Raw genomic sequence first — 21756 nt, 5'->3', positions numbered from 1 at the left:
TGATTGAATGAACAAAGTCTAATTCAACACCACAGTTTCCTTCTATAGATGGCCTTACAAGGCCTTTCATCACATCCCTACTTTCCTTCAAGTATGTATGGCATAGTAAAGTAGAGGGGGCTATGTGTGAATCTTAGATGAACCACTTAACCCCCTGGGTCAAGTTTCATTACGTGTAAAGGTTATTACCTGACACCAGTCAGTGCACAAAGTCAAAGTTATGAAGCTGAAAAAAGTATCACAAACATTTTATCATAAGAATTAAAGAGAAAATTATTTAAATGAGTTGGTTAACAGGATTTACCTAATCCAAAATAACTTCAAGACCAGAAAAATCCCAGTCTTCACCCTGACCTCAAAAATAAAAACAAAAGGCAAAAAAATGTACAACAGTACCTCACAGTTTAATTTATGCATTTATTAGCTAATATTAATGCAGCAGAGGAGACAAAAGCTCACAAACACTCCACACATTTCACAAGACACATTGCAGGAAAAAAAAGTGACTAAGGATCAATAGTATCCTAGGGTCTTGGTGGACGCATTCCTGGGGGAGGTGGACCTTGAAAAGAAAAAGCAGAATTCCATGAGATCATAAAAAAATAGAAAAACATGTAAATATTCAGGGGCCTGGATAGCACCACTGAGAATATGTATACCCACTCACCTCTTATTCCTGGTGGAGGGGGTCTCATTCCTGGAGGGGGCATGCCTATTGGCGTCCCTCGAGTAGGAGGAAGCCCAATTGGTGGGCCCATGGGTGGTCTCATACCAGGTGGAGGAGCCATAATTCCTAGAATGAAAAATGGCAGAAATAAAGGCCTCATAAATCAGCTAAGATGGGAGCATTAAACACAAGATAATATTTAAAGAAATAAGCCTGGTACTAAGTAGAATTGAACAATTTCTCCTTGACCACTGCCATGCTGGCCATCCCAACTCAAAAGAGTCCATAGCCTTTCATTAAAAATCAGTGTCCAAAAGTGGAAAACATATTACAAGTTCCTAGTTAGGTAGTTAGGCTGGGCCTTAATTCAGTATCTTAGAGTATTTTTCATCATTACTCCTCAAGATGATACAATTTTTTCACAGATCCACACCTATATCTAAGAATCAAATTGTTTTAGTTCTTTTCCATCAATTCCTTACCTGGAGGTGGGGTTGCTCGACCAACAGGTGTAGGTGCAGTCCCGCGCCCTGGTGGATACTGAGTTGGGGCTCCAGCAATACTCGCAGTAGCAGCAACTGCAGCAGCTGCAACAGTGCCTCTTCCCTGTGGGGTCATTACCTGAGAAGGAATGGTTAGAAAGACAGTCAAGGTAAGGCACTTCCTTGCATCATTCAAATACAGAAAATAAGAGGTTGATCACAGACTATTAAACAAAAAATTAAGGCAATTCTGCACTTCTCCTGTTATTCTCATTTAAAAAAATCTTGGCACACTATCACATTCTCCTTTAAACTGAACATGCCCCCTTTTAACCTAATCAGCCCTTTTGCATTTTCTCAACTCCGGTTTATCCATCCATACTCCTCTTCACTCACCAACAGTGGTGAGTTACTATTATCATGGTGGCTTTAATCTACTGCCTTCCTAATGTGCATCTGTACCTCTCTTCCCTCTACAGCATACGCTGCTTACATAGTATAGCATGTACTTTCAGATTTTTCAATCTCCTCAGCCTCAGGTTCTAGGCACTTTCTCCCAATAATATAAAAACTAACGGTTCCTCACCTGTTGGGATGGCCCCCCAACCCCTCGGACAGGGCCTGCTAATCCAGCAGGAGCCTGGGGAATTGGAACACCAGCTGGAACACCTCTGCCGGCTGCCCTACCAACCCCAGGGCCTCCTGCAGCTCCAGCAAGTGGTACCCGAGCAATGCCAGTCTGAAACAAAAAAATTATAGCTTGAAATCAAATGACTTATGAAAGTTATCAATAATCTTATTCCTAAAAAACTACCCTTTTCCCACCATTTTCCCATTATCACCTATCTCATATTAGTTCTGTATTCAAAACAGCATCACAGGAGGCATCCTACAGATTAAATTGTACATTTGTCAAATTGTAAGCCCATATATTTTCACGACCCTACCAAGAGGAAATAAATCACCAACTCCTACCCATATCTAGGTTGCAGCCAGCATGTAGACTAACCCATCAGAAAACCCTTAATCTCCCAGTATAGACAAGCAAGAACTTACATCAAGTGCCAGGCACGTTTTACTTGACAAAGGCACACTATACTGTGCCTCTGCTGTACCCTGACTTAGCAAATATTTCAAATAATGTGATGTCCTTCCACATTAATGTTCTGTCCTGTCCTACATCTTCCTTACATCTTTGGGGGGTGGTCCCTCCACAGTCATGGAAACCAAGTTCTCCCCACGCAGCAACACCAGACCCAAAACCCGTTTTTCTTCACGCTCTGGCTGCTTAGCATTCTTTGGCCTGTAAATCAGAAGAAAATTTTAGTATGATAAGTTATGGATCACTCACTAACATTTTTATAGATAAGTATCAATGAAGACAATAATTGATGCCCAGATGCTCATGCTCAAACAGTTAATGAGTTATGACAAACAAAACTAGACTCAACTGACATATAAGGGTGAATGGCTCTTTTCCTATCGTACTTCAATCTTCCAGAATGTTCCCTCAATGTTATACTACAGCAAAACTAATTTCTTCTTTGTGAAACACAGATGCAAATAACGTAGCTAGGATTTTTTTTTTAATAGTACTGATTGCAAAACTTGGAATTTTACTTTTTTCTTTCAGTTTTACTGAGATATAATTGACATACAGCACTGTGTAAGTTTAGGGTGTACAGCATAATGACTTACATACTTCATGAAATGATTACCACAATACGTTTAGTGGACATCCAACACGTCTTATAAAAGAAAAAATGTTTTTCCTTGTGATGAAAACTCTTAGGATTTACTCTCATAACAACTTTCATATATAACATACAGCAGTGTTAATCATATTCATCATATTGTACATTACATCCCTTGTACCTAATTATCTTAAAACTGGAAGTTTGTACCTTTTGACCACTTTCATCCAACTCACCCTCCCCCATCCCCTGCCTCTGGTAGCCACAAATCTGATCTCTTTTTCTATGAGTTTCTTTTTGAAGTATAAGCGACCTACAACACTATGTTAGTTTCTGATGCACAACACAGTAATTCAATATTTCTATACATTATAAAATGATCACCACTGGCTAAGACTTTAAAGACAGGCAAAACTGAAACCTCGAGTTTTCATGTTAAGATGGGATTTAAATCATTTTTTAACTATATAAGTAAATACTGACGACAGACAACTGAAATAAGGGATGGGAACAGCAAGAGGCAATGACAGCGTACCAGAAAGTTTTTAATAACAGACACCTGTTTATTCCTGGACTTACCACATACAATATAACCATGGGAAATTTTTTTGAAAACTTTTTTCTAACCTCTGTGATTCTAATTTCTTCATCTGTCAGCAGCAAAAATCATACATGCATGAGGCTTATACTACATACTACAGGTAATGCATTATTTAGGTGAGATTATCCCTGTAACTTACTGAAGGGTGAAACAGAAATTAAGAATATACCTAAAGCATTCATCAAATGTCTTTAGTATTCATCAACATTTTAAGTAGTTTTAAAAATTCTTTTCAGTAAAAAGGCAGATTATTTAAACAAAAAATTAACATTGAAGCATTCACCATCCTAGAATTTCTGAAATGATCCAACTTTGTATGCAGGAAGAAGACTAAGAATGAATAAAAAGGGAAGGACAGGAATATGTTACTAATTCTATTCAGATTTGAGAAGAACAGACTTATAGCAGGCAGGCAAAGGTCATCATCACCTTTCTCTTCATATCTGAAATCCCTAAATGAAGTGGTCAAATTAAATTTTTGGACAGTATATCGTTAACTGTGGAAATAGAAGAAATAAAGCTAATGGTCAAGGGTGATGCCTTGTAAATTCTGCCAAGAGCCTGAAACAAAGCCATCTTGAACGTCTGGAGATATTACAAGCACTGACCCAAATACTCTGAATGAAAAGTCAACTGAATGGAAGTAGAATGTCCCTGGGATCTAGCAAGTGGCATGCTCTTATTGTTAAAGGAAGCTCCCCAATCACAGGTGCAAAGAGGGTGACCTCCTATGGTAAGGCACAAACACACAGAGGTTATTTCTGAAGAAACAGCATGGGCAAATCACAAAGATAAATAAGCAAGGGGGTTAGGGATTGAGACCAAATCAACACTCACCATGAGGATTCAGACAAAACAAGGGGCATGAAAACAGGCTGGCCGAACAATTGCTAGACACAGCCTGAATTATTCTATTCACATCTCAACTCCTCAACCATGAAGAGTAATTGTTATTCTTAAGGTTCCCTCAATCTGAAGGAATGTTGCAGATTAATGTTACCTATCATTTCTCAATTTTCTAAATAAATATAACTTGTTATTTTGATCATACCATACAGTCTTATTCCCAGTTTAGTTCATAATTGTATTTCCAAAATTAAAACAGTAGTGTGGATACAGCTGACTCTTAATACTGGGAGATTCATCCAATTCAGAGATGAGGCCAGGACATTGGACAAGAGACCAGTCCTGTCTTTTCCCTACCTCCTTCAGTTACCCTCACTACTGTTCTGCCTCTCCCTCAGTATCCCACTGCCCAAACCCAAGTGGCCTTACTTGATCTTCCTGAACTCATCACAATCACAGAGGATCAAGTTCATATGCTTGTCAAAGGCCTTAAAGGTGCCAATGAAGATCCGGCCATCTTGCAAGATACATCTCATTCTATAGTCAATGTGCTGCAGCATCTTGCTGCTCTTTCCCACAGTCTGGAAGGAGTAAGAGAAGAGTTAGTCATCAGCTTGTCTGCAGCTACTTTCTAACCCTTTCCTGTTCCTTCTCCACTCCTATACCAATCCAAACCTGGCTTCCTTAACAAAAATATCATGCCTCCATTTCTTTTCTCCATACCTTTAAGATACTAGACCAAATTTGGACCCAGGGCCATTTATACTCCCCTATGGAACCCTCTGCTTCTCAGAATCCCTCCCTATGCAGTTTTCCATTGCCCTAAATATATTTCCTCCCCAGTAAAGATTCCCAAACCCAGTTCTCCCTTTTAGTATTCCATCATTTTAATCCCTGTCCTTTCCCCAATTCTAATCCCAAGCCCCACCCTCCTACAGAATACTTTACCCTGTTGGCTATTTCTTTTCCTCTAGACACCTAGCCAAATGGTGGGAAACTCCTATCTCCATCAAAAACTTTGCAACTCCCATCGACCCAATGCAAATACGATGTATCATTTCTCAGTTCCCTTTTAAAGGTCTCTGTCCTAGTTCCACCACACCCCACATCCCATATCATTCAGAACTTTGATCAATGTTCCTCAAACTCTTTTTCTTTCATTTCTGTCCCGCTAAGGCACCTTTTAAAAATATTTTCATCCTAATTGCCCACTCCAATGAAACTTTAATATGCAGAAATACTGTATCTATTTACATGCTGTGGCCCTTTGGAAGACCACAAACCACTGTAAAATCTAACATTCTTCCCATTCCTCAAAAACTAATTTTCAGTCCCTTTGGATATCTTTCCAGTTAATATATGTTCTTGATTAGCTAAACTTAAACAGAAACACAAAATGGATTAGAATGCTCTATTTCTCTCTACAGACAGCCTTCCTTTGAACCAATCAAGCCTCAAAGCCCCAAACCCCTCCATTTTTCTTTCCCTGCTGATTCCGCCAAGGCCTTTCCCTTGGCTGTGGTTTCGCTGGACCCTCCATTTTTAAAGTAGTCTTTTTATCTATTGAAATCTGACCTCAGAGTCCCCCATCTGCAGGACGGTCCCTTACCACTGTAATTATGACCAAAAACTCTCTTCTGTATTTCCTCACAATGCAAGATTTCTCTTAAGATGTTTCCCAAACCATTATACCACTGTAACAGGACAACAGACAAAGGTCTTCACCAGTTGTTATTCCATGAAATGATGCGTCATATCTATAGATTAATTCCATATTAAGAACCCCCAAACACCCCACACTCTGGAAATCTATTATATTGGGCATTTACATTAGCTTCTCACCCCTCTGCCCTAATATACATCTTACCATGATTGCTGCTCCACCAAATCCAATGTCCACAGGGAAGTTTCAGGATCCTTAAGACCTAAGGGAAGGCTACAGATAAAGGTATGATGCAGGTTCTCCTACAAACAACGCAAGCTGGGGCGGAAGCTTCGAATAGTAGATGGAGCCTGCAGAGGAAAGCATGATCTAGCTGCACTGCAATCTACCATGTTTTAAAACAGGTAGACAATTTTGCATGAAAAGCACTATAAGAGACATTCAAAAATATCCCCTCATGCTCTCATACCCACCAAGTAAACACCAAATTTCACTATTCCATCACCTTAACTCCCACATTGTACACACCCAGAGTTAACAGGTGGTTAAATTTAATTTTACACAGAAATTCTTAAATGTTTCAAAAATAAGCTTCATTTTCCATTCCCAAAATGTATTATTTTCTCTTTCCATCCTTATTTAAGGTAGTGTTTCATTCTCTGGTCACAAATTAACACCAAGTCATCTCAACTTCAACATTTTGGTATCCTTAAGTTTCTCCATCTGAGTTAGTCCAAACTTTTGCTCCTTGGCTGAACCACCTAAATGTTTTCTACCTCAGTGTTCCCTTTCCTTAAGCCAAAGTCCCTTCAAAATAAGCTAGGAAATCTCCCTTCACCAAGAACTTAATGTATTATCATATACCTGCTTAAGATGTCCTTTGTTAAAAGGGGACATACAGCTACTAAATGCTTACACAGATATACGGTCAACTTTCTTAGCAATCAAAGAAATAAGCATTAGAACAATACTCTCATTTTCCCCCAATATACTTAAGAAAATGCTTTGAATAAGTATGAGAACCAAACCTAGCCAAAACTGGTAAAGGGTCTCAAACTAATCATACTCATTTAAAAGGAAACACACAAATTATGTTCCTTTTGAATGGGAATTTGGATTTATGCATAAAAGTAACTCAGTATCATAAACAAAATCTGGTATAATTGTACTTTTAACAATGCAAACATTTCCAGTAAGATTGTTGTCTCCACTGTTTTTTCAATAGAGAAAATTTACAAACAGTAAACTGCTTAAGTACATTTAAAATCATCTATTTTAGGATGTGAAAATGAAATCATTTAAATAGTGGTTATGAACTATGGCAACATCAAAACAATAAGGTAAAAGAATGGTGAGGATACCATTATACATGTGGAACTATAACACTAGATTAGAAGAGATCATAATGATATAAAATAAATAATTCAGTAAGGATGGTAAAATGCACAGGGGATGTTTCCCTATAATTACCAAAATTTGATGGCAGTTCAATACATTTTTATGAGAACTTGGAGGGTATCAGGTTTTCTAATAAAATAAACTGATCATTACTCAGAATATCTTCCAAGCTTTTTTCTCCACATGCAAACTGCCATGCATCCTTTGTGCAGCTTTTCCTGAAAGTCAATCCTCCCCGCAATAAATGTAGTTTCTAATCCAAATTCACATGAGAAGTTTAAGGCCTATAATTCAGATGTTCTGAATTCTGATAGGATTCTCTATAAAGCAGACTATAAATTCAGGAATACTTGGTATATGTTTGAATCACTACCAATTTCCATTTTTATGATAGCATATCTAAGATTTAAGATCTTCATCAACCCATGGAGACAGGAAGTAAATTAAGTGGTTGTCTGAACTAGGGGTGGAAATGGGGAATGAATTAAATGGGCACGAGGGGATCTTACTTGGGTAATGGAAAATACTAAGAGTATGTGTTGCATTGACTGCAAAATTCCATAAATTTACTAAAAAGCACTTGTTTGTAACTGGGTAAATTCTATGGTATAGGAACTATACACCAAGAAAGCTGTTTTTAAAAAGTAAACTGTCTGGACTTTCAAATAATGGTCAAAATCCATAGTAAGATTACTTTTTACACTGCCATTGGTGCCCTCAAAGAAAACAAACACAGCTAAACGTTCAACAAGACACTACTACTGAAGCTCACTCCCTTACCAACAATGGAGACGTGCTACCGGACAATGAGCCACAAGACAGTGATTATTAGGAAAAAAAAGGATGTAGCTGGATGTAGCTTTTCAAAACTTCATTTAAAGGGAAGAAATGTAATCACAAAAAGGTTTCAGATGTAAAGATTAATATAATGGAAACCAGTATCAAATGTGCATTTAAGGTGGGAATTTGTAGTCACCTCTTCCAGTAAAAGTTTAAAATTCAGAGACAGGGCTTTTACCTTCAAGCGCCAAACAGATTTTAGAGTTGAGATTTCCCAATCCAACCCGTTTCAAATGTTTTATCCCGCTTGGCCTTTCAGTGAACACATACCTCATCAGCCCTAGTTCATAGAGTTTAGCTATTAAGAGATCAACAAATGCAAACAAGATTTCCTGGTATAGTGGATCAGAACAAAAAAGGAAGGCCAGTCAGGCATGCGTCTGTCCATCTAACCTGTTTGAGGTTCCAAACCCCTCCCATACCCACTATCTTGTTACCCAGTTATCGAGTATAAAAATGCATCTGGTGATTTGAGTCATGGACTAAAGAACTGGAGACCTCAGAACTGGGGATGTAATATGTATAAAATAATTTGCATAATAGGAGATACACATTTCACTCAGAATAGGGGTTGACTGACTGGGGAGGTTAAGAAACGCTTCCCTTAATGAAAGGGACTTGAAATTTAGGAACAATTATCTCTCGTCCCTGAATTTAGCAGACCATAATCATGAACTCTTGTAAGGGAAAGGAGATATATCACTTTGTAGAATGATTAAATGTATCTCTACAGTAAAGGAGAACAAAATGCTTTATAAGGAAGAAAACAAGAGCAGCAATATCACACTGCATTAAGGAATTAGCAGTTACAGTAAATCTCCTGATGAAAGTGCACATAAGCAAAAAAATGGCCCCGAGACCCTGACCAAAAACATCCTGGGATTCCTCAGAGGAGGAAGTTCTCAAACTTTTGAAACGTGTGGAGTTTGAAATGATTAAACTACATAAATATGTAAAGCTTCCTTAAATCAAAGGATATGATGGTCAGACTTGGCCAAGCAACATGTAAGAAATGAGAAGTCTCAGAATAATGGTAATGTATTAGTGTTCATTCTCCTGGTTAAATAACAGACCCTTCACAGAAAAAAAAAATGCAAAAAGTCTAACATGAGAAAACACAAATAAGTGGAAACTTAATCCACAAAGCAATGCCATTTAAACCAGAGGAAAACAATTTTTCCCTTTTTGAAACTATTTATCAAAGGGAAAAAAAAAGACAACAAAGGTAGTACTTAGAAATTATCACTCTAGCAAGTATTCTTGATGGCAATCAAGAATACTGCTTGAAAAAAAAAAAAAAAAATACTGCTTGAATACTGCTTATAATGCTGTTAGAAAGCAACATAACAAAACATTTAAGAATCATACTAGTATTTATACCCTAAGCCCAAAATTGGATCCTTACCCTAATAAATTAAAAATACCAAATATATCTTAAAAATATAGAACTAAAATTCATAACAGCATAGCAAACTAGGGGAAAAAAACACAAGTACAAAGGAAAAGTAAATCATGAATGGACCATCATTTATTCATTACAAATGATAATTGTGACTACTGTGTAATAAAATGAAGGAACATTAATGATATACATGTAAGTGGAATAGTTTAAAAGCATGATTACAATTAACTACATTTTCAAAAGAAAAGCAGAAGGGCAAAATGAAAGAAAATTCAACCTCATGCTGCTGCCGTTGAAACACGGGTATTTAAAGTCTGTGGTTTACTTTCCCATTTTTCTTGGCTATCACTCACATGATTTAGATTTTTATAATGAAAAAGAAAACATATCAACTGTTAAAATGCCTTTACCCATTTACATGTATAGCAGACTTTAGCACTAGTCTCAGACCTGACCCTTATCCCAGAAATTCATCTGGTTCTCTACCCTGGAATATTTACTTCATATACTCTCCTTCTACAACCCCTTTCCCTCCACCACATTGTATATTATCACCACTCCCTTACTGGCTCCACCTTAGTGTTTTCATCTTTGAAAGTGGTTCTCTAAGAGAGTAAGAGAGAGATTAGCCAACTTTTTCTTTTAAAGGGAAAGATAATAAATATTGTAGGCTTTGCCTGCCATTCAGTCTGTCACAAATACTCCCATCTGCCACTGTACTGCCAATAACAGCCACAGGCCATACGTAAATAAATAGACATGGCTGTGTGCCAATAAATTTACAAAAACAGGCAATAAATGGGCCAGATACTGTACCAACTCCTGCTCTATAACAATCCTAGCACCTAGTACTGTTTAGATGAAACGAGCACTTGAAACTCAGAAAATTGGATGGCCCTACTTACAGATCATAATGTATAATTTAAATATTACTTTACTCAGGAACTTACAAGAGTACGTGAACTGCACTGAGGAGCCAAAAAATTCTTGGTTAAAAATAGTCAATTATGCACACTTACTCATTTAAAAATGCCCTTACTCTGGGGAACAGCTGAGGACAATGATCAGATTCTATCGCCTGAAATCAATTCCACTGTCTTGCAATCAAATCCAATCAATTACTGGAGAATGCTGGGTAAAGGATTCAGCTGGGGAGGGTTTTCCCTTTGCTTTAAAATTCGAAATGATGGCCGTAAACAGGCCTAATTAATTTGAGTTGAGGGGTTATATTTCAAAATGGAAATAAAGAAAATCTAGAAGAAAACTCATCTATAAACCCCTTTCCTCTCGTGGTTTCTGAAAAGTATATATTAAACCCTTTGGATTGAGATCTTAATTTTTAAAAAGTCGGAAAGGAAAAATAAAGTATTAAATCAAAATTAATAGCGTTTTCCTAAAAATCTAAGCAACCAACACAAGAAGACACATTGTAAATAAATCTACGTAACATTGAAAAATCACAGATTAATAGCTTTATTACATTGTCAGCTGATTCGAACACATTGGTAAAAAAAGGTAAGAAAAAGATAAAACAAAAAAATAATTAGTAAATAAGCATGGGAAATACTTAGCTTCTCATTTGCTAATGGATGTGATGTGTATTTATAATTCAATAGAAACAAATTATATATAATTAACATAAGCAATGAAGATGAAAGTGTAACTGACACTATATTTTTTCATGATAATAAAGACTAATAATTCATAATACAATTCAGAAAATGTACCTTAATTTCAAATTCCTTGCCTCAATTTATTTTTACATCTGCATATCCAAGGAAATGATCCTATCTAAAGTTTTATTCAAAGCAATTCACTGAAGTTTTATTTCAAACTACCAGCAGAAAAAATGAAGTCTCTCACAAAAAGAAATTATAAAACATATTAGCAGGATATTCAGCAGCTATTTATAATGAAATATTTTTCATATGTTAACTTGAAAATCAGTACAAGTTAAATATGAATAAAACTACCTAAAAAGCAAGGACTATACAATGTCTGGAAAGTAATACATGACAAGTGTTAGGGTAAAAGCATTAAGATCCTGCTTTTACTTTTTTAAACTTTCTGCTATGTGTTTATTTGTATGAAGCCTTTAAGAAAAAAAATTTCTTTGGACATATCCCCAATAATTAAATGACCTCCAAACACCCTACCCTTTAATTAGTTCTTTATTCTTGATCATGACTGCATCGACTCTAACCTGTTTTGTTTTGTTTTGTTTTCTCTCTTGGAATCAGCTACCTGGGTGTTCCAATACTGCTTTAACCACCTCTTGGTGTCTCAGCTAAGAATGCCTGTCTCAGTTCCGCCTGGAAATCCACCACAGGTACTTGCTGCTGCTGCTGCTGAGATCGCCTTGGATACAGGTGACACCTATGACAAGAGCACAATACACATAAATGAAAAGACATTTTCCTATATAGATAACAATGTGAAAGAAAACACAGAGACCCTTACATTTAAGGAGATCCTCATTTAGGGTCAGAGCATGCCATTACCTTATGAAGAAAGTATAAAACAGGAGACTTCACACAGAGTTACTGGGACTGAGGGATACTTACCCTCTTTGGGGATACTAGCAAGGAACTTAAAAAAAAAAAAAAAAAAAAAAAAAGAGCTCTTTTTGTTTAAAATGCCCTGTGAAAGTACCGTCAGTATAATATCCACTACTTACTTTCCAATCTGGAAACAATTCTTTAACCCCCAAGGAGGGAGGTGGGCATTTGTTAAGGCATTTCCAGTGAGACATTAAGGCTGTCATTCATGCTGACAAGAAGTCACTACCTAAAACAAAGAACTTCCAGGGCCCAGGCTATTTAAGCTCTTAAACTATGTAAACAACCATCTATTAGTCATCAGGGAATTCTGGAAAAAAATGCTCAACATATTCCTACCTATCAGTCACCTGGCTGTGAATCTGATCCTGAGGATAAGAGATGCAGGAGGTTACACAGTTGCTGGCTAATAATACAAGCACGAAAAAAAAAAAAAAATCACCAGCCAATTCTGCCCTTGCTGTTAAGTATATATATATGAAAATATTCAACAGCAGCTGGATTTGAAAATGGGACTGTGATAAAAGGTTTTCCACTATTTTCTGTAGTTTTTAAATAACATTTTTAACATTCTGTTATATAATAAAGAATTAGGCTGGACTTTGTCCATCGTTCCTAGGAGGTAACCTCTAATTGTCTGAGTTTAACAAGTGATAGCAGTATCTTTGTTATTCATGGTGGGCCTCTGGGATCACACCAAAGTTAATGTTAACTAGATGACTCAGGATTAAAGCTGGGCTTAGAGAATATCAATACTGCTTACCTGTTCCTATAATCCACTCACAAAGTGGATAAAGGTGGCTGGGGAAATTACACTATTTTCCTAACTCAAAACTCCCCTCAGATTCTTCCCCTAGTGCAGCATCCTCTAGTATTTTTACATAATATACATAACAGACATCAGGAAAATGAAGTTATTTCTTCTTCAAAAGCAACAAAATATTTCCATAGATATTGACAAACTAATGACACCTAAAGCAGTCTTTTACAAGATTAGGACATGATAATCTGTTATACTGGTCCACATTGATGCTGCACTGGATAAAGGCTCTAATAAAATATAACAAATATGATAGAACCTTCACCCACTAACAAAGATCCTCCCCCAAGAAATCCCCTCCACCCATACCTCCACCAATCTCTAAACTACATCAAGATATTTCTAGAGAGTCTGGGGAGGAAAAAAATGGCACTTTTAAAAACTCTGAAGTTACAAGAGACTGAAGGGGAAAAATGACATTACCATATAAAAGAAAATAAGCAAATGCCTATTATAAAGGACAAACTATATAAAATATTCATTCTTAAATATTCCTTTTCAAAGTAATTTCCAAAACGAAAATGTAACAAAGAATAATGAACTATGAAGAATAAGTAAAATAAACATGGGAAAATGGAGAAATCTTTCGCCTCACCAATAATTTTAAATGTGCAAATATACTGAAATTTTTCCACATATAAAATGAACAAGTAACAAAAATAAGACACAAAATGTTACCCACTTTTTACAACAATTTCTGTAAAAAGCTTTATATTTGAAGTGAAATAAAATACAAATAAATATTAATAACTACAGCTGACCCTTGAACATGGGTTTGAATTGCGTGGGTCTACTTATATGTTGAGATTTTTTCCAATAAATATATTGGAAAAGTTTTTGGAGATTTGTGACAATTTGAAAAAACTTGCAGACAAACCACAGAGGATAGAAATATCAAAAAAAGAAAAAGGTATGTCATGAATGCATAAAATATATGTAGATATACATTTAACATAAAAATATGTGTTAATCAACTGTTTATGTTATCAGTAAGGCTTCTGGTCAACAGCAGGCTATTAGCAGTTAAATTTGGGGGGACTCAAAAGATATATGGGGATTTTTGCCTATGTGGGGGGTTGCACCCCAACTCCCTTGTTATTCAAGGGACAACTGTAATATTAATTTTCAGATTGACTGCTCTTACCTTCATTGTAATAACTAAGAAAAGCAAACAACCTAAATATCCATCAGTAAGCTAATGATAAATGTAACTATGTTATTACAGCACCCATACTCTGCAATTTGTAAAATAAGGTAGATTTATATGCACTGACATGGAAAGATCCCCAAGGCACATTGTTACAGAATAAATCTCATGTATGTAAACAAACAAATCACAAAAATGCCTCCCCTCACCCCATGTGTGTACGCATGAATGCATAGGAAAAGGTTTGAAACAATAGAGATCAAAGTACCTGAGGATTATATCTGGAGAGAGAAGGGGAATGGACTAGTGGTATACTGAAGTAGGCACTCACTTTTTATCTCAAAATTATGTGTTAAGAAGAGATTATATTCATATATTACTAATACTTATAATTTTGAAAAATAACAGCTTTAGGAAAGAAAAATGATGTTACCCACAGATACTGTCAAGATTTGTGGTAATGACAAAATGCACATAACTGTAGACTCAATATATACCATGTCATTAGAAATGTTAATATATTTTTAATTGAAATGTCCCTTCTAGAAACACATATGCATATCCTAAATAAATGAAGGGAAAAAATGTATACAAGTTTTTAACTGGATAAATGTACTAACTAAAAATAAAATTCTGAATATTGCAAAGCAAGCATGAATACATAAATTAACATCTCTTCAAAGCACAGAACATTTTGCAAGCACAGAAAAAGTGACTTAGTAACAATATAAATACAGCAGAAATAATTTTAATATAAATATGTTGAAGGATGTAGAATTTTATGAAGATACCACTCACCCACACATATATGGAAAAAAGGGAAATACGTATTACTAAAATTTTAACAAAAGTTGAGTTAAGTTAGGATGGCACGGTTAAGGATGATTTAACTGCTTTTTTGCTATATCGATATAACATGCACAAGCTTCTTTCATTAATTAAATTCATTTCAAGCCCCTGATCACAGGATACTTTGTTCCAATTTGAAAATGCCCTAAATTGGTTCTCAACGCTGACTGTACTCACTCCTGGTTGCTCAGTGAGGCTGTTCTTCTCCGTTTGACTTGGACTTCTACCTCTGGTACGTGCTGTTCTGTGGTCCGTCTCAGGTGTAAACGGTCCCTGAAGCAGAAAGAGGATTTGTTTTATACACTTCATCAATTTTTGAAATAACCATTTCTTTAAAGATTATAGGAACTTCCCTGGTGGTCCAGTGGTTAAGAATTTGCCTTCCAATGCAGGGGACGCAGGTTCAATCCCTGGTCGGGGAACTAAGATCCCATGTGCCGCAACTAAGACCCGACGCAGCCAAATAAATAAATAAATAAAGATTATATTCAGAACTGTATTTAGTATGATGGGAGTTTTTAAACTCCATCTAATTAACCTAATTAAATCTAATTAAAACACGGTAGAGTGATGTATGTCAATTATATCTCAATAAAACTGAAAAGAAAAAAAAGTAAAATTGAAATCTTAGAATATCTTTATCCACCAATAGTCAAAAATCTATCCTAAAACCACTTTCTCCCTTTAGCATCCCTTTGACCTCAGAAAACTTGGAAGAAAAACTATCAAAAAATTAAGCAAAATTGTGTATTCCTACATATATTCACACATACAGATAAAAAACTATACACTTACAGAGATACATTTATATACAGGCATACTACCCATACCTACATATCCCTGAAAAAATAACAACGTTGATTCTAAAAATGGTTTGAAAAATAGTTTACTATGATAGATCATTTCGTATAGTGGAATAAAGAATAAAATTTAAATTTCAAAATGTCTAAGCAACCTCTTGTGCAAATGCTTCTTAGGATTTGCAAAACAAGAAATTTTAAAACTGTTTAAAAAAAAGAAACATAGCCACTGACATTATAATCTGCAGAACAGCGCACAAAATGTCTGCTCAAGGGATCTGAACATGAAATCTACTTGGGTCATCCAGATTAGAAACTACAGGAACCACTCATGAAATTGAAATTTTAAAATGTCAAATCAGAAAGGAGAGAAAGGCATTTTACACAAGTCATGCAATGTAATTTTTCAAAGGCAGAATTCAAAGGACACATCCCAAAAGATAATTCCCTGAACCTGTGCTTTTAGAATTCATGTTTAGATTATGCAAAGTAACCAAAATAGCCTACCAATGACCCCAAATTGTTTTCTTGCTTCAAAAACTTCAATGTTCTAATCAAGCAGTAGAAAAGACCATTTTTTAAAAAATCACATATCAGATTTTTAAATGGTAAAAGTACTGTAAATACTTTGCTAATTTCCTTGACCTTTGATTAGACAATGTGACAACACCTAAAGTACCTAATGAGAAAGAAATCCATAAATACGATTTCATCAAAAGTGAACATTTCAGAAAATTAGCATTTAAGAAAATAAAATGTTGTTATATGTACATAATGTTAATTTTTTGCTCCAAAATCACTTTCATTAAAAAAATACTAATCTGGAAATGCACTGAAAAGAAAATGTGATGAGATCACACAATATTTTTCCTAACGGCCTAATATTCTATCAAATATTTAGGATGCCTTACACCTCTCCCCCCAAAAAAACCTCAATTATAAACGGCCTAATATTCTATCAAATATTTAGGATGCCTTACATCTCTCCCCCCAAAAAAACCTCAATTATAAACTCAATGACTAGGACCTCAAGAATGAGAAATAAAAATAAAAAACACAAATATAATGTGAGGTAATCCCAGTCTGTGATCTTCCAACAAATATAAGACGATCAGTGTCTCCAAAAAAACCCTATAGAATCATCAAAAAGAATTCTGAGCCACCCAGCATTCAGGAATCAGAAAATAAACTTCTCTGCCAAACCTTTATTAGTGAAGGATGTGGCCTTAACCGTCAACAACTCTTGCTCAACGTACCTTGCTTTAGAAAGCAACACACAGTCCTTCGACTAAGTGTCCTTGCTCTAAACTTCAGAAAGCATTCACACTCCCTCCCCATCCTCAAAAAGCCGTGGTACTATGCCAAATATTCACAAGGCAGGAGAGAGACCTTCAAACTTCAGCTCTTTCCACAGGGGCCGCCATATTGAGGTCCTGAGCCCGAGGGCAAGACTACAAAATGGCGGACCAGGAATGATGCACACTCATCTTGCAAAGGGCCAAATGATCAGAAGTTCATATTTGAAGCACTATCTTCCTACAAGCAGAAAAAAATAGGTGCAAATCGTAAGTATCGCAAAATACCAGACTCCTGCTATTTTTCAAACTACTCGAAAATAATTCCAGAACAAAGCTTCCCAGGCTTCTGAATTTATATTTTCCTTAATTACATTCTAACTCAGCACACAAACAGGCGTACTGTTTATGATGCACGAGAAAAAAAAGAAAAAAAGGCAAGCCCATCAAAATCCTGCAAAGAAAGTCCTTAAAAATATCCCCCCAAAAGTCAAAGTAGTGGAATACATAATACGGGAATAGTTACTTTGTTAATTATCCTTTCTCAGCAAATATTCACAGCAGCTCCAACTTCAAAAATGATGGAACGAAACCATTAATTTAAAAATCCGATTAAGGGCAAGAATTCACTAATCCCACATACACCCACATTCTACTTTTCTCTCTCCAGTCCTCCTTGAGCAAGCACAACTCAGCCCTCAGTTCCTAGGAGCCCTGGAGGAGCTACGACCCCCTGATTTAAGGAAAGTTATCTATAAAGATGACATCACCAATGGAATATCCAGCGATTAAGAAATACGACAGACACTTAAAAGAGATGCAGTTGTGGAATTATATAACCTGGAAAGTTGAAATCAGAGGTTATAGGAACGGGAGTTGTCTAAAGGGATACTGAAGCCACCTGAATGTGGCGAACAGTTAAGATTGTTCACAATAAAACCTACGGAGAATCTACAAAAATGGAAAAGCACCTGCACCGGTGATGGAGGCTGTCTTAAGTAGCACAGTAAAATCCCGGAATGTCCTCACCTCTCTTGGCCTCCAGGCCCCCGCCTCTCCCTTAAGCGTGACAGAAAACCAGGGGCACAGTGCGGCTGCCCTGCCATTCCAGGCAGGAACAGAATGTACAAATTGCCCCCTGTATAAATCTCTGGTCTCCCCACCTTCCCCACGCCACTGCGGCACTGCAGGGAAATGGTGGAATGCCAGGCAGAGGCTGAGCAAACCTGTCTCCTTCCTCCCCTCCCCCTACCCCCACTGCAGCACAGTAGGGAAGAAAACAGGGATTGGGCACACAGGCGAAGGAGGTGGCTGGCCGCCCCACACAGCAAAGGCTGCGCAAACCCCGTCCCCCGCAGCATGCCCCACTGCAGGGGGGAGGTGGTGTCGTCGCTGCTGCGCCTGCGCACCCTGAACCCACACCTTCCCTACTGCGGCATTAGGACGCGGCAGCCGCCCACCCAGGCCCACCTCCTCTACCTAGCGCGTCGCTTTGCAGAGGGTGCGGCTGACACCCCTGCCAGGCAGAAGTGGCACAGCTGCCCCTCCCACACTGCGGCACTGAGGGGGAGGGGCAGCACCCCCCCACCCTTCGCGCCTGCGCAGACCCGTACAGCTGCGGCAGCAGCCATCTTCGCGGAGCTGCACAATGGCAGTGACGTGACACCGACCCCCGCGCACTCCCGGGCTGGCCTTCGAAATTTTCATTCCAAACGCAGGGAAAACCTATGCGAACGACAGACACCCCTACGTGTCACATCCCAGAACGTGGCAGGTCCCCCGCAAGATGCACTAAACAGGCTGTGGACATCACATCCCTCATCTTACACCAAACCCACAAATGGGAGAAATATAAAGGAGTTAAGTATATAAGGACCGGACATTTCTGCAGCCACCCCTTCAGTTGAGGCGCAGGGTAGGAGTTTCGCAACAGTATTCAAATTCTAAGAGCACCACCAGTCACACAAAATTGAACGTTCTCTCTTTTCTTCAAACGAATGGCCTCCTCCAACTGCCCGCCCCCGCCCCTGCCCCTCCCCCTCCACCCCCTCTACCACTGCCCAGAGGGCCACTCTGCGAGACCCGCAGCCCTGTCACGGCCCCACCGCCACCCTGCGGCCCCCGTCATCGCTGTCACCCCGCCATCCCCACACACCGTGGCAACACAGGCCACCCCACCACACTCCCGCCACCCCCTCCAATCACCCCCGCCACAGCCACCGCGGTCACCCTGCCGCCTCCTCCAATCACCCCCGCCACAGCCACTGCGGTCACCCCGCCGCCTCCTCCAATCACCCCCGCCACAGCCATCGCGGTCACCCCGCCGCCCCCTTCATATCAGTGCCATAGGAGGCACCCCAACCACCCCCTCCCACTACTGCCACACACCAGTGCCTCCGCGGACACAGCACCTGCTGCCCCTTGGCCAGTACTGCGGCCCCACTGACCCCACCCCGTGTACCCTCCCCCACCTCACACACCGCGGTGGCCACCGCGATGTACCCTCGCCACCCGCAGTCACGGCCTTGGACCTCAAGGACAAAGGGCCACCCTAGAGAGGGTCTGAGGGGACGCGACACGACGGTGCAGACACGCCAAGACCTGACAAGACGCGGACAGAATACCCCCGAGGAGGGTCAGCCCAGCCCCAAACCTCCAGAAGGTGTCCTATCCGGCCTCCGGACAAAGAACTTGAGGGCCCAGATCCCCAGTAAATACTGAAATACTTCTAGTTCTGGAAGCCTGGGATATCATGCAAACAAAAATGTTTCCCATGCTGCCTCTGAGGGAAGCCACCACACAGCTGACCTGGCCCGCTCCATCGCGCCGCTGGCCGCTCCTCAGAACACACCGTTAGGCATCTCCGGCAGCAGCTCCACTCTACGCGGCCTTTGCCGGGGCGGCACCAAGAAATACGCCGGCTCTGCCTGCGCGTGCGCGGCAACCCCCTCACCACCGGGCCTTGGGCACGCATGCGCGTCTGTTTGCCGCAGTAGCGAGGTGCCGCAGCCCTGCAGGTGCCCCGGCGCCCTACCTGACAGGAAAAACTGGGGGATGGTATCTTCCAGACCCCAGGTGATCAAAGCACGGGGTCCTTAGGGGTGAGGGGACTCCAGGAGCCACCACCAGCCTGCAGTTAATGGCTCTTAGAGTCGCACTAAATGTTACAGTGGTACTTCCACCCAGGGGAGTGGGAATTATTTATTTTTTGGGAACTTTATAAAGTCCGTACCTTTTTCAGATTTCCTTAGGTTTTTCCCCAGTGTCCTTTTCCTGTTGAAAGGTAACACAAATATTATGTTCAGTAGTCATGTTTCTTTAAACTCCTCTTGGCTGTGACAGTTTAGCTTTTTTTGGTTTTGTTTTTTAACTTTTACCATGTTTATATTTTTACAGTGATCATTAATTACTTTAAGAATTAAAAATAAGTATTATTAAGATAAAACAAAATCAAACTTCACTCTAAGCTCTAATGTACTTGACTGTCAGTTTCCTGACTCATCTTCACCCTTTTCTAACCTGCTCTTTCTGACGAGTCTGACTACTCTCCTAATTTCTTGGCTGCTCTATAGTATTAAGAAGCTGCCTTTGGATGCCGGGGAAGGCAAGATAGGATCCCTGACCTTACAGACGATCTAGAGACAGCAGCCATTTTGGCTCACTCATTTATTGAAAGCGAATATTTTAAATCAGTTTATAGACCTGGTGAGCATATCCTGCAATTTGGTAGTGAATATACAGAAAAGGAGACTTCCCAGCAAACTATGATATAAGGACTGTGCAGCTAGAACCTGATGTCTCCCAACCATTCCTTTTTGTAAAAAAAAAAAAAAAAAGAAGTCGAGACATCCCAATTCAAACACTCAAAGATATGAGGTTAAAGAACATAAAATCTGGACTAAAACTATTCTGTATACAACTGAAGCTGGAGTCTGCAAAAACCAATCTGAACTACATTACACCGTATACAAAAATTAACTCAAAATGGATCAAAGACTTAAATGTAAGAGTAAAATGTAACTCTCTTGGAGGAAGCAAATGTAAATTTGTGTGACCTCGACTTAAGCAATGCTTTCTTAGATATGACATCAAATGCACAAGCAACCACAAAAAAAAAAAAGATAAATTGGACTTCATCCCAAGTACATTAAAGTTTTTGCTTCAAAGGTCACTATTAAGAAAATGAAAAGACAACCAGCATAATAGTAAAAAAAAATTTGCAAATCATATACTAGCTGATAAAGGAAGACTTACAATTCAACACTAAAAAGACAAAAAAAAAACTTTAATGGACAAAGGATTTGAATTAGATAATTCACCAAAAACTGGCAAACAAATGGCCAATCAGCACATGAAAAGATGCTCAGCATCATCAGTCTTTAGGGAAATGCAAATGAATAGCTCGTTGAGATGCCACTTCACACTCACTAGGAGGGCTATAATCAAAAAGACAATAACACATGTTAAGGAGGATGTGGAGAAATTGGAACCTTCTAACACTGCTCATAGGAATGTAAAGTAGTATAGTCATACAGGAAAAGAGTTTGGGAGTACCTAAAAATTTAACCATAAAGTTACCCTATGACCCCCCACAGTTCTACTCCTAAGTATATAACCCAAAATAAATGAAAACATACATCTGTGCAAACACTTGTACATGAATTTTCATAGCAACCCTGCTATAACAGTCAAAA

The 21756-nt window shown here is 38.6% G+C and overlaps 2 protein-coding genes across 7 annotated transcripts; both read right to left on the bottom strand.

Annotated features, from left to right (window-relative positions):
• Positions 1 to 397: 397 nt before the first annotated feature.
• SNRPN (small nuclear ribonucleoprotein polypeptide N) lies at positions 398 to 6295 on the bottom strand. The gene is made up of 7 exons (XM_082383642.1): positions 6158 to 6295; positions 4720 to 4871; positions 2341 to 2452; positions 1736 to 1888; positions 1150 to 1288; positions 668 to 793; positions 398 to 562 (listed from the first exon to the last, which is right to left on the bottom strand). Exons 1-7 carry the CDS (start codon positions 6158 to 6160, stop codon positions 525 to 527), a joined length of 723 nt encoding a protein of 240 aa, XP_082239768.1. The 5' UTR covers positions 6161 to 6295; the 3' UTR covers positions 398 to 524.
• Positions 6167 to 20026, bottom strand: SNURF (SNRPN upstream open reading frame). 6 transcript variants are annotated; one of them, XM_082383644.1, is made up of 4 exons: positions 19871 to 20026; positions 15145 to 15240; positions 11838 to 11969; positions 6167 to 6303 (listed from the first exon to the last, which is right to left on the bottom strand). In XM_082383644.1, exons 1-3 carry the CDS (start codon positions 19882 to 19884, stop codon positions 11858 to 11860), a joined length of 222 nt encoding a protein of 73 aa, XP_082239770.1. In that variant the 5' UTR covers positions 19885 to 20026; the 3' UTR covers positions 6167 to 6303; positions 11838 to 11857. The 6 variants fall into 6 exon arrangements, 3 of the variants coding, with proteins under 3 accessions (XP_082239770.1, XP_082239772.1, XP_082239771.1); XR_014242206.1 differs by having other exon boundaries at positions 6171 to 6306; positions 11805 to 11969; XR_014242207.1 differs by lacking the exon at positions 6167 to 6303 and adding an exon at positions 9698 to 11081 and having other exon boundaries at positions 11797 to 11969.
• Positions 20027 to 21756: the final 1730 nt, after the last annotated feature.

This window comes from Balaenoptera borealis, assembly GCF_965194805.1.
Source record: "Balaenoptera borealis genome assembly, chromosome: 3".
NCBI lineage: Eukaryota > Metazoa > Chordata > Mammalia > Artiodactyla > Balaenopteridae > Balaenoptera > Balaenoptera borealis.
This window is presented reverse-complemented; position numbering and strand designations above follow the sequence as displayed.

Bases quoted from the DNA above. Each gene is read 5' to 3' on its own strand.
- SNRPN (XM_082383642.1), bottom strand. The intron at 2,453-4,719 runs GTAAGGCCACTT...TCTGATTTACAG, and splicing joins GATGAGTTCAGGAAGATCAA to GCCAAAGAATGCTAAGCAGC. The intron at 1,289-1,735 runs GTGAGGAACCGT...ATTCCTTCTCAG, and splicing joins TTGGGGGGCCATCCCAACAG to GTAATGACCCCACAGGGAAG.
- SNURF (XM_082383644.1), bottom strand. The intron at 11,970-15,144 runs GTGAGTACAGTC...CTCTTGTCATAG, and splicing joins GCCTCACTGAGCAACCAGGA to GTGTCACCTGTATCCAAGGC.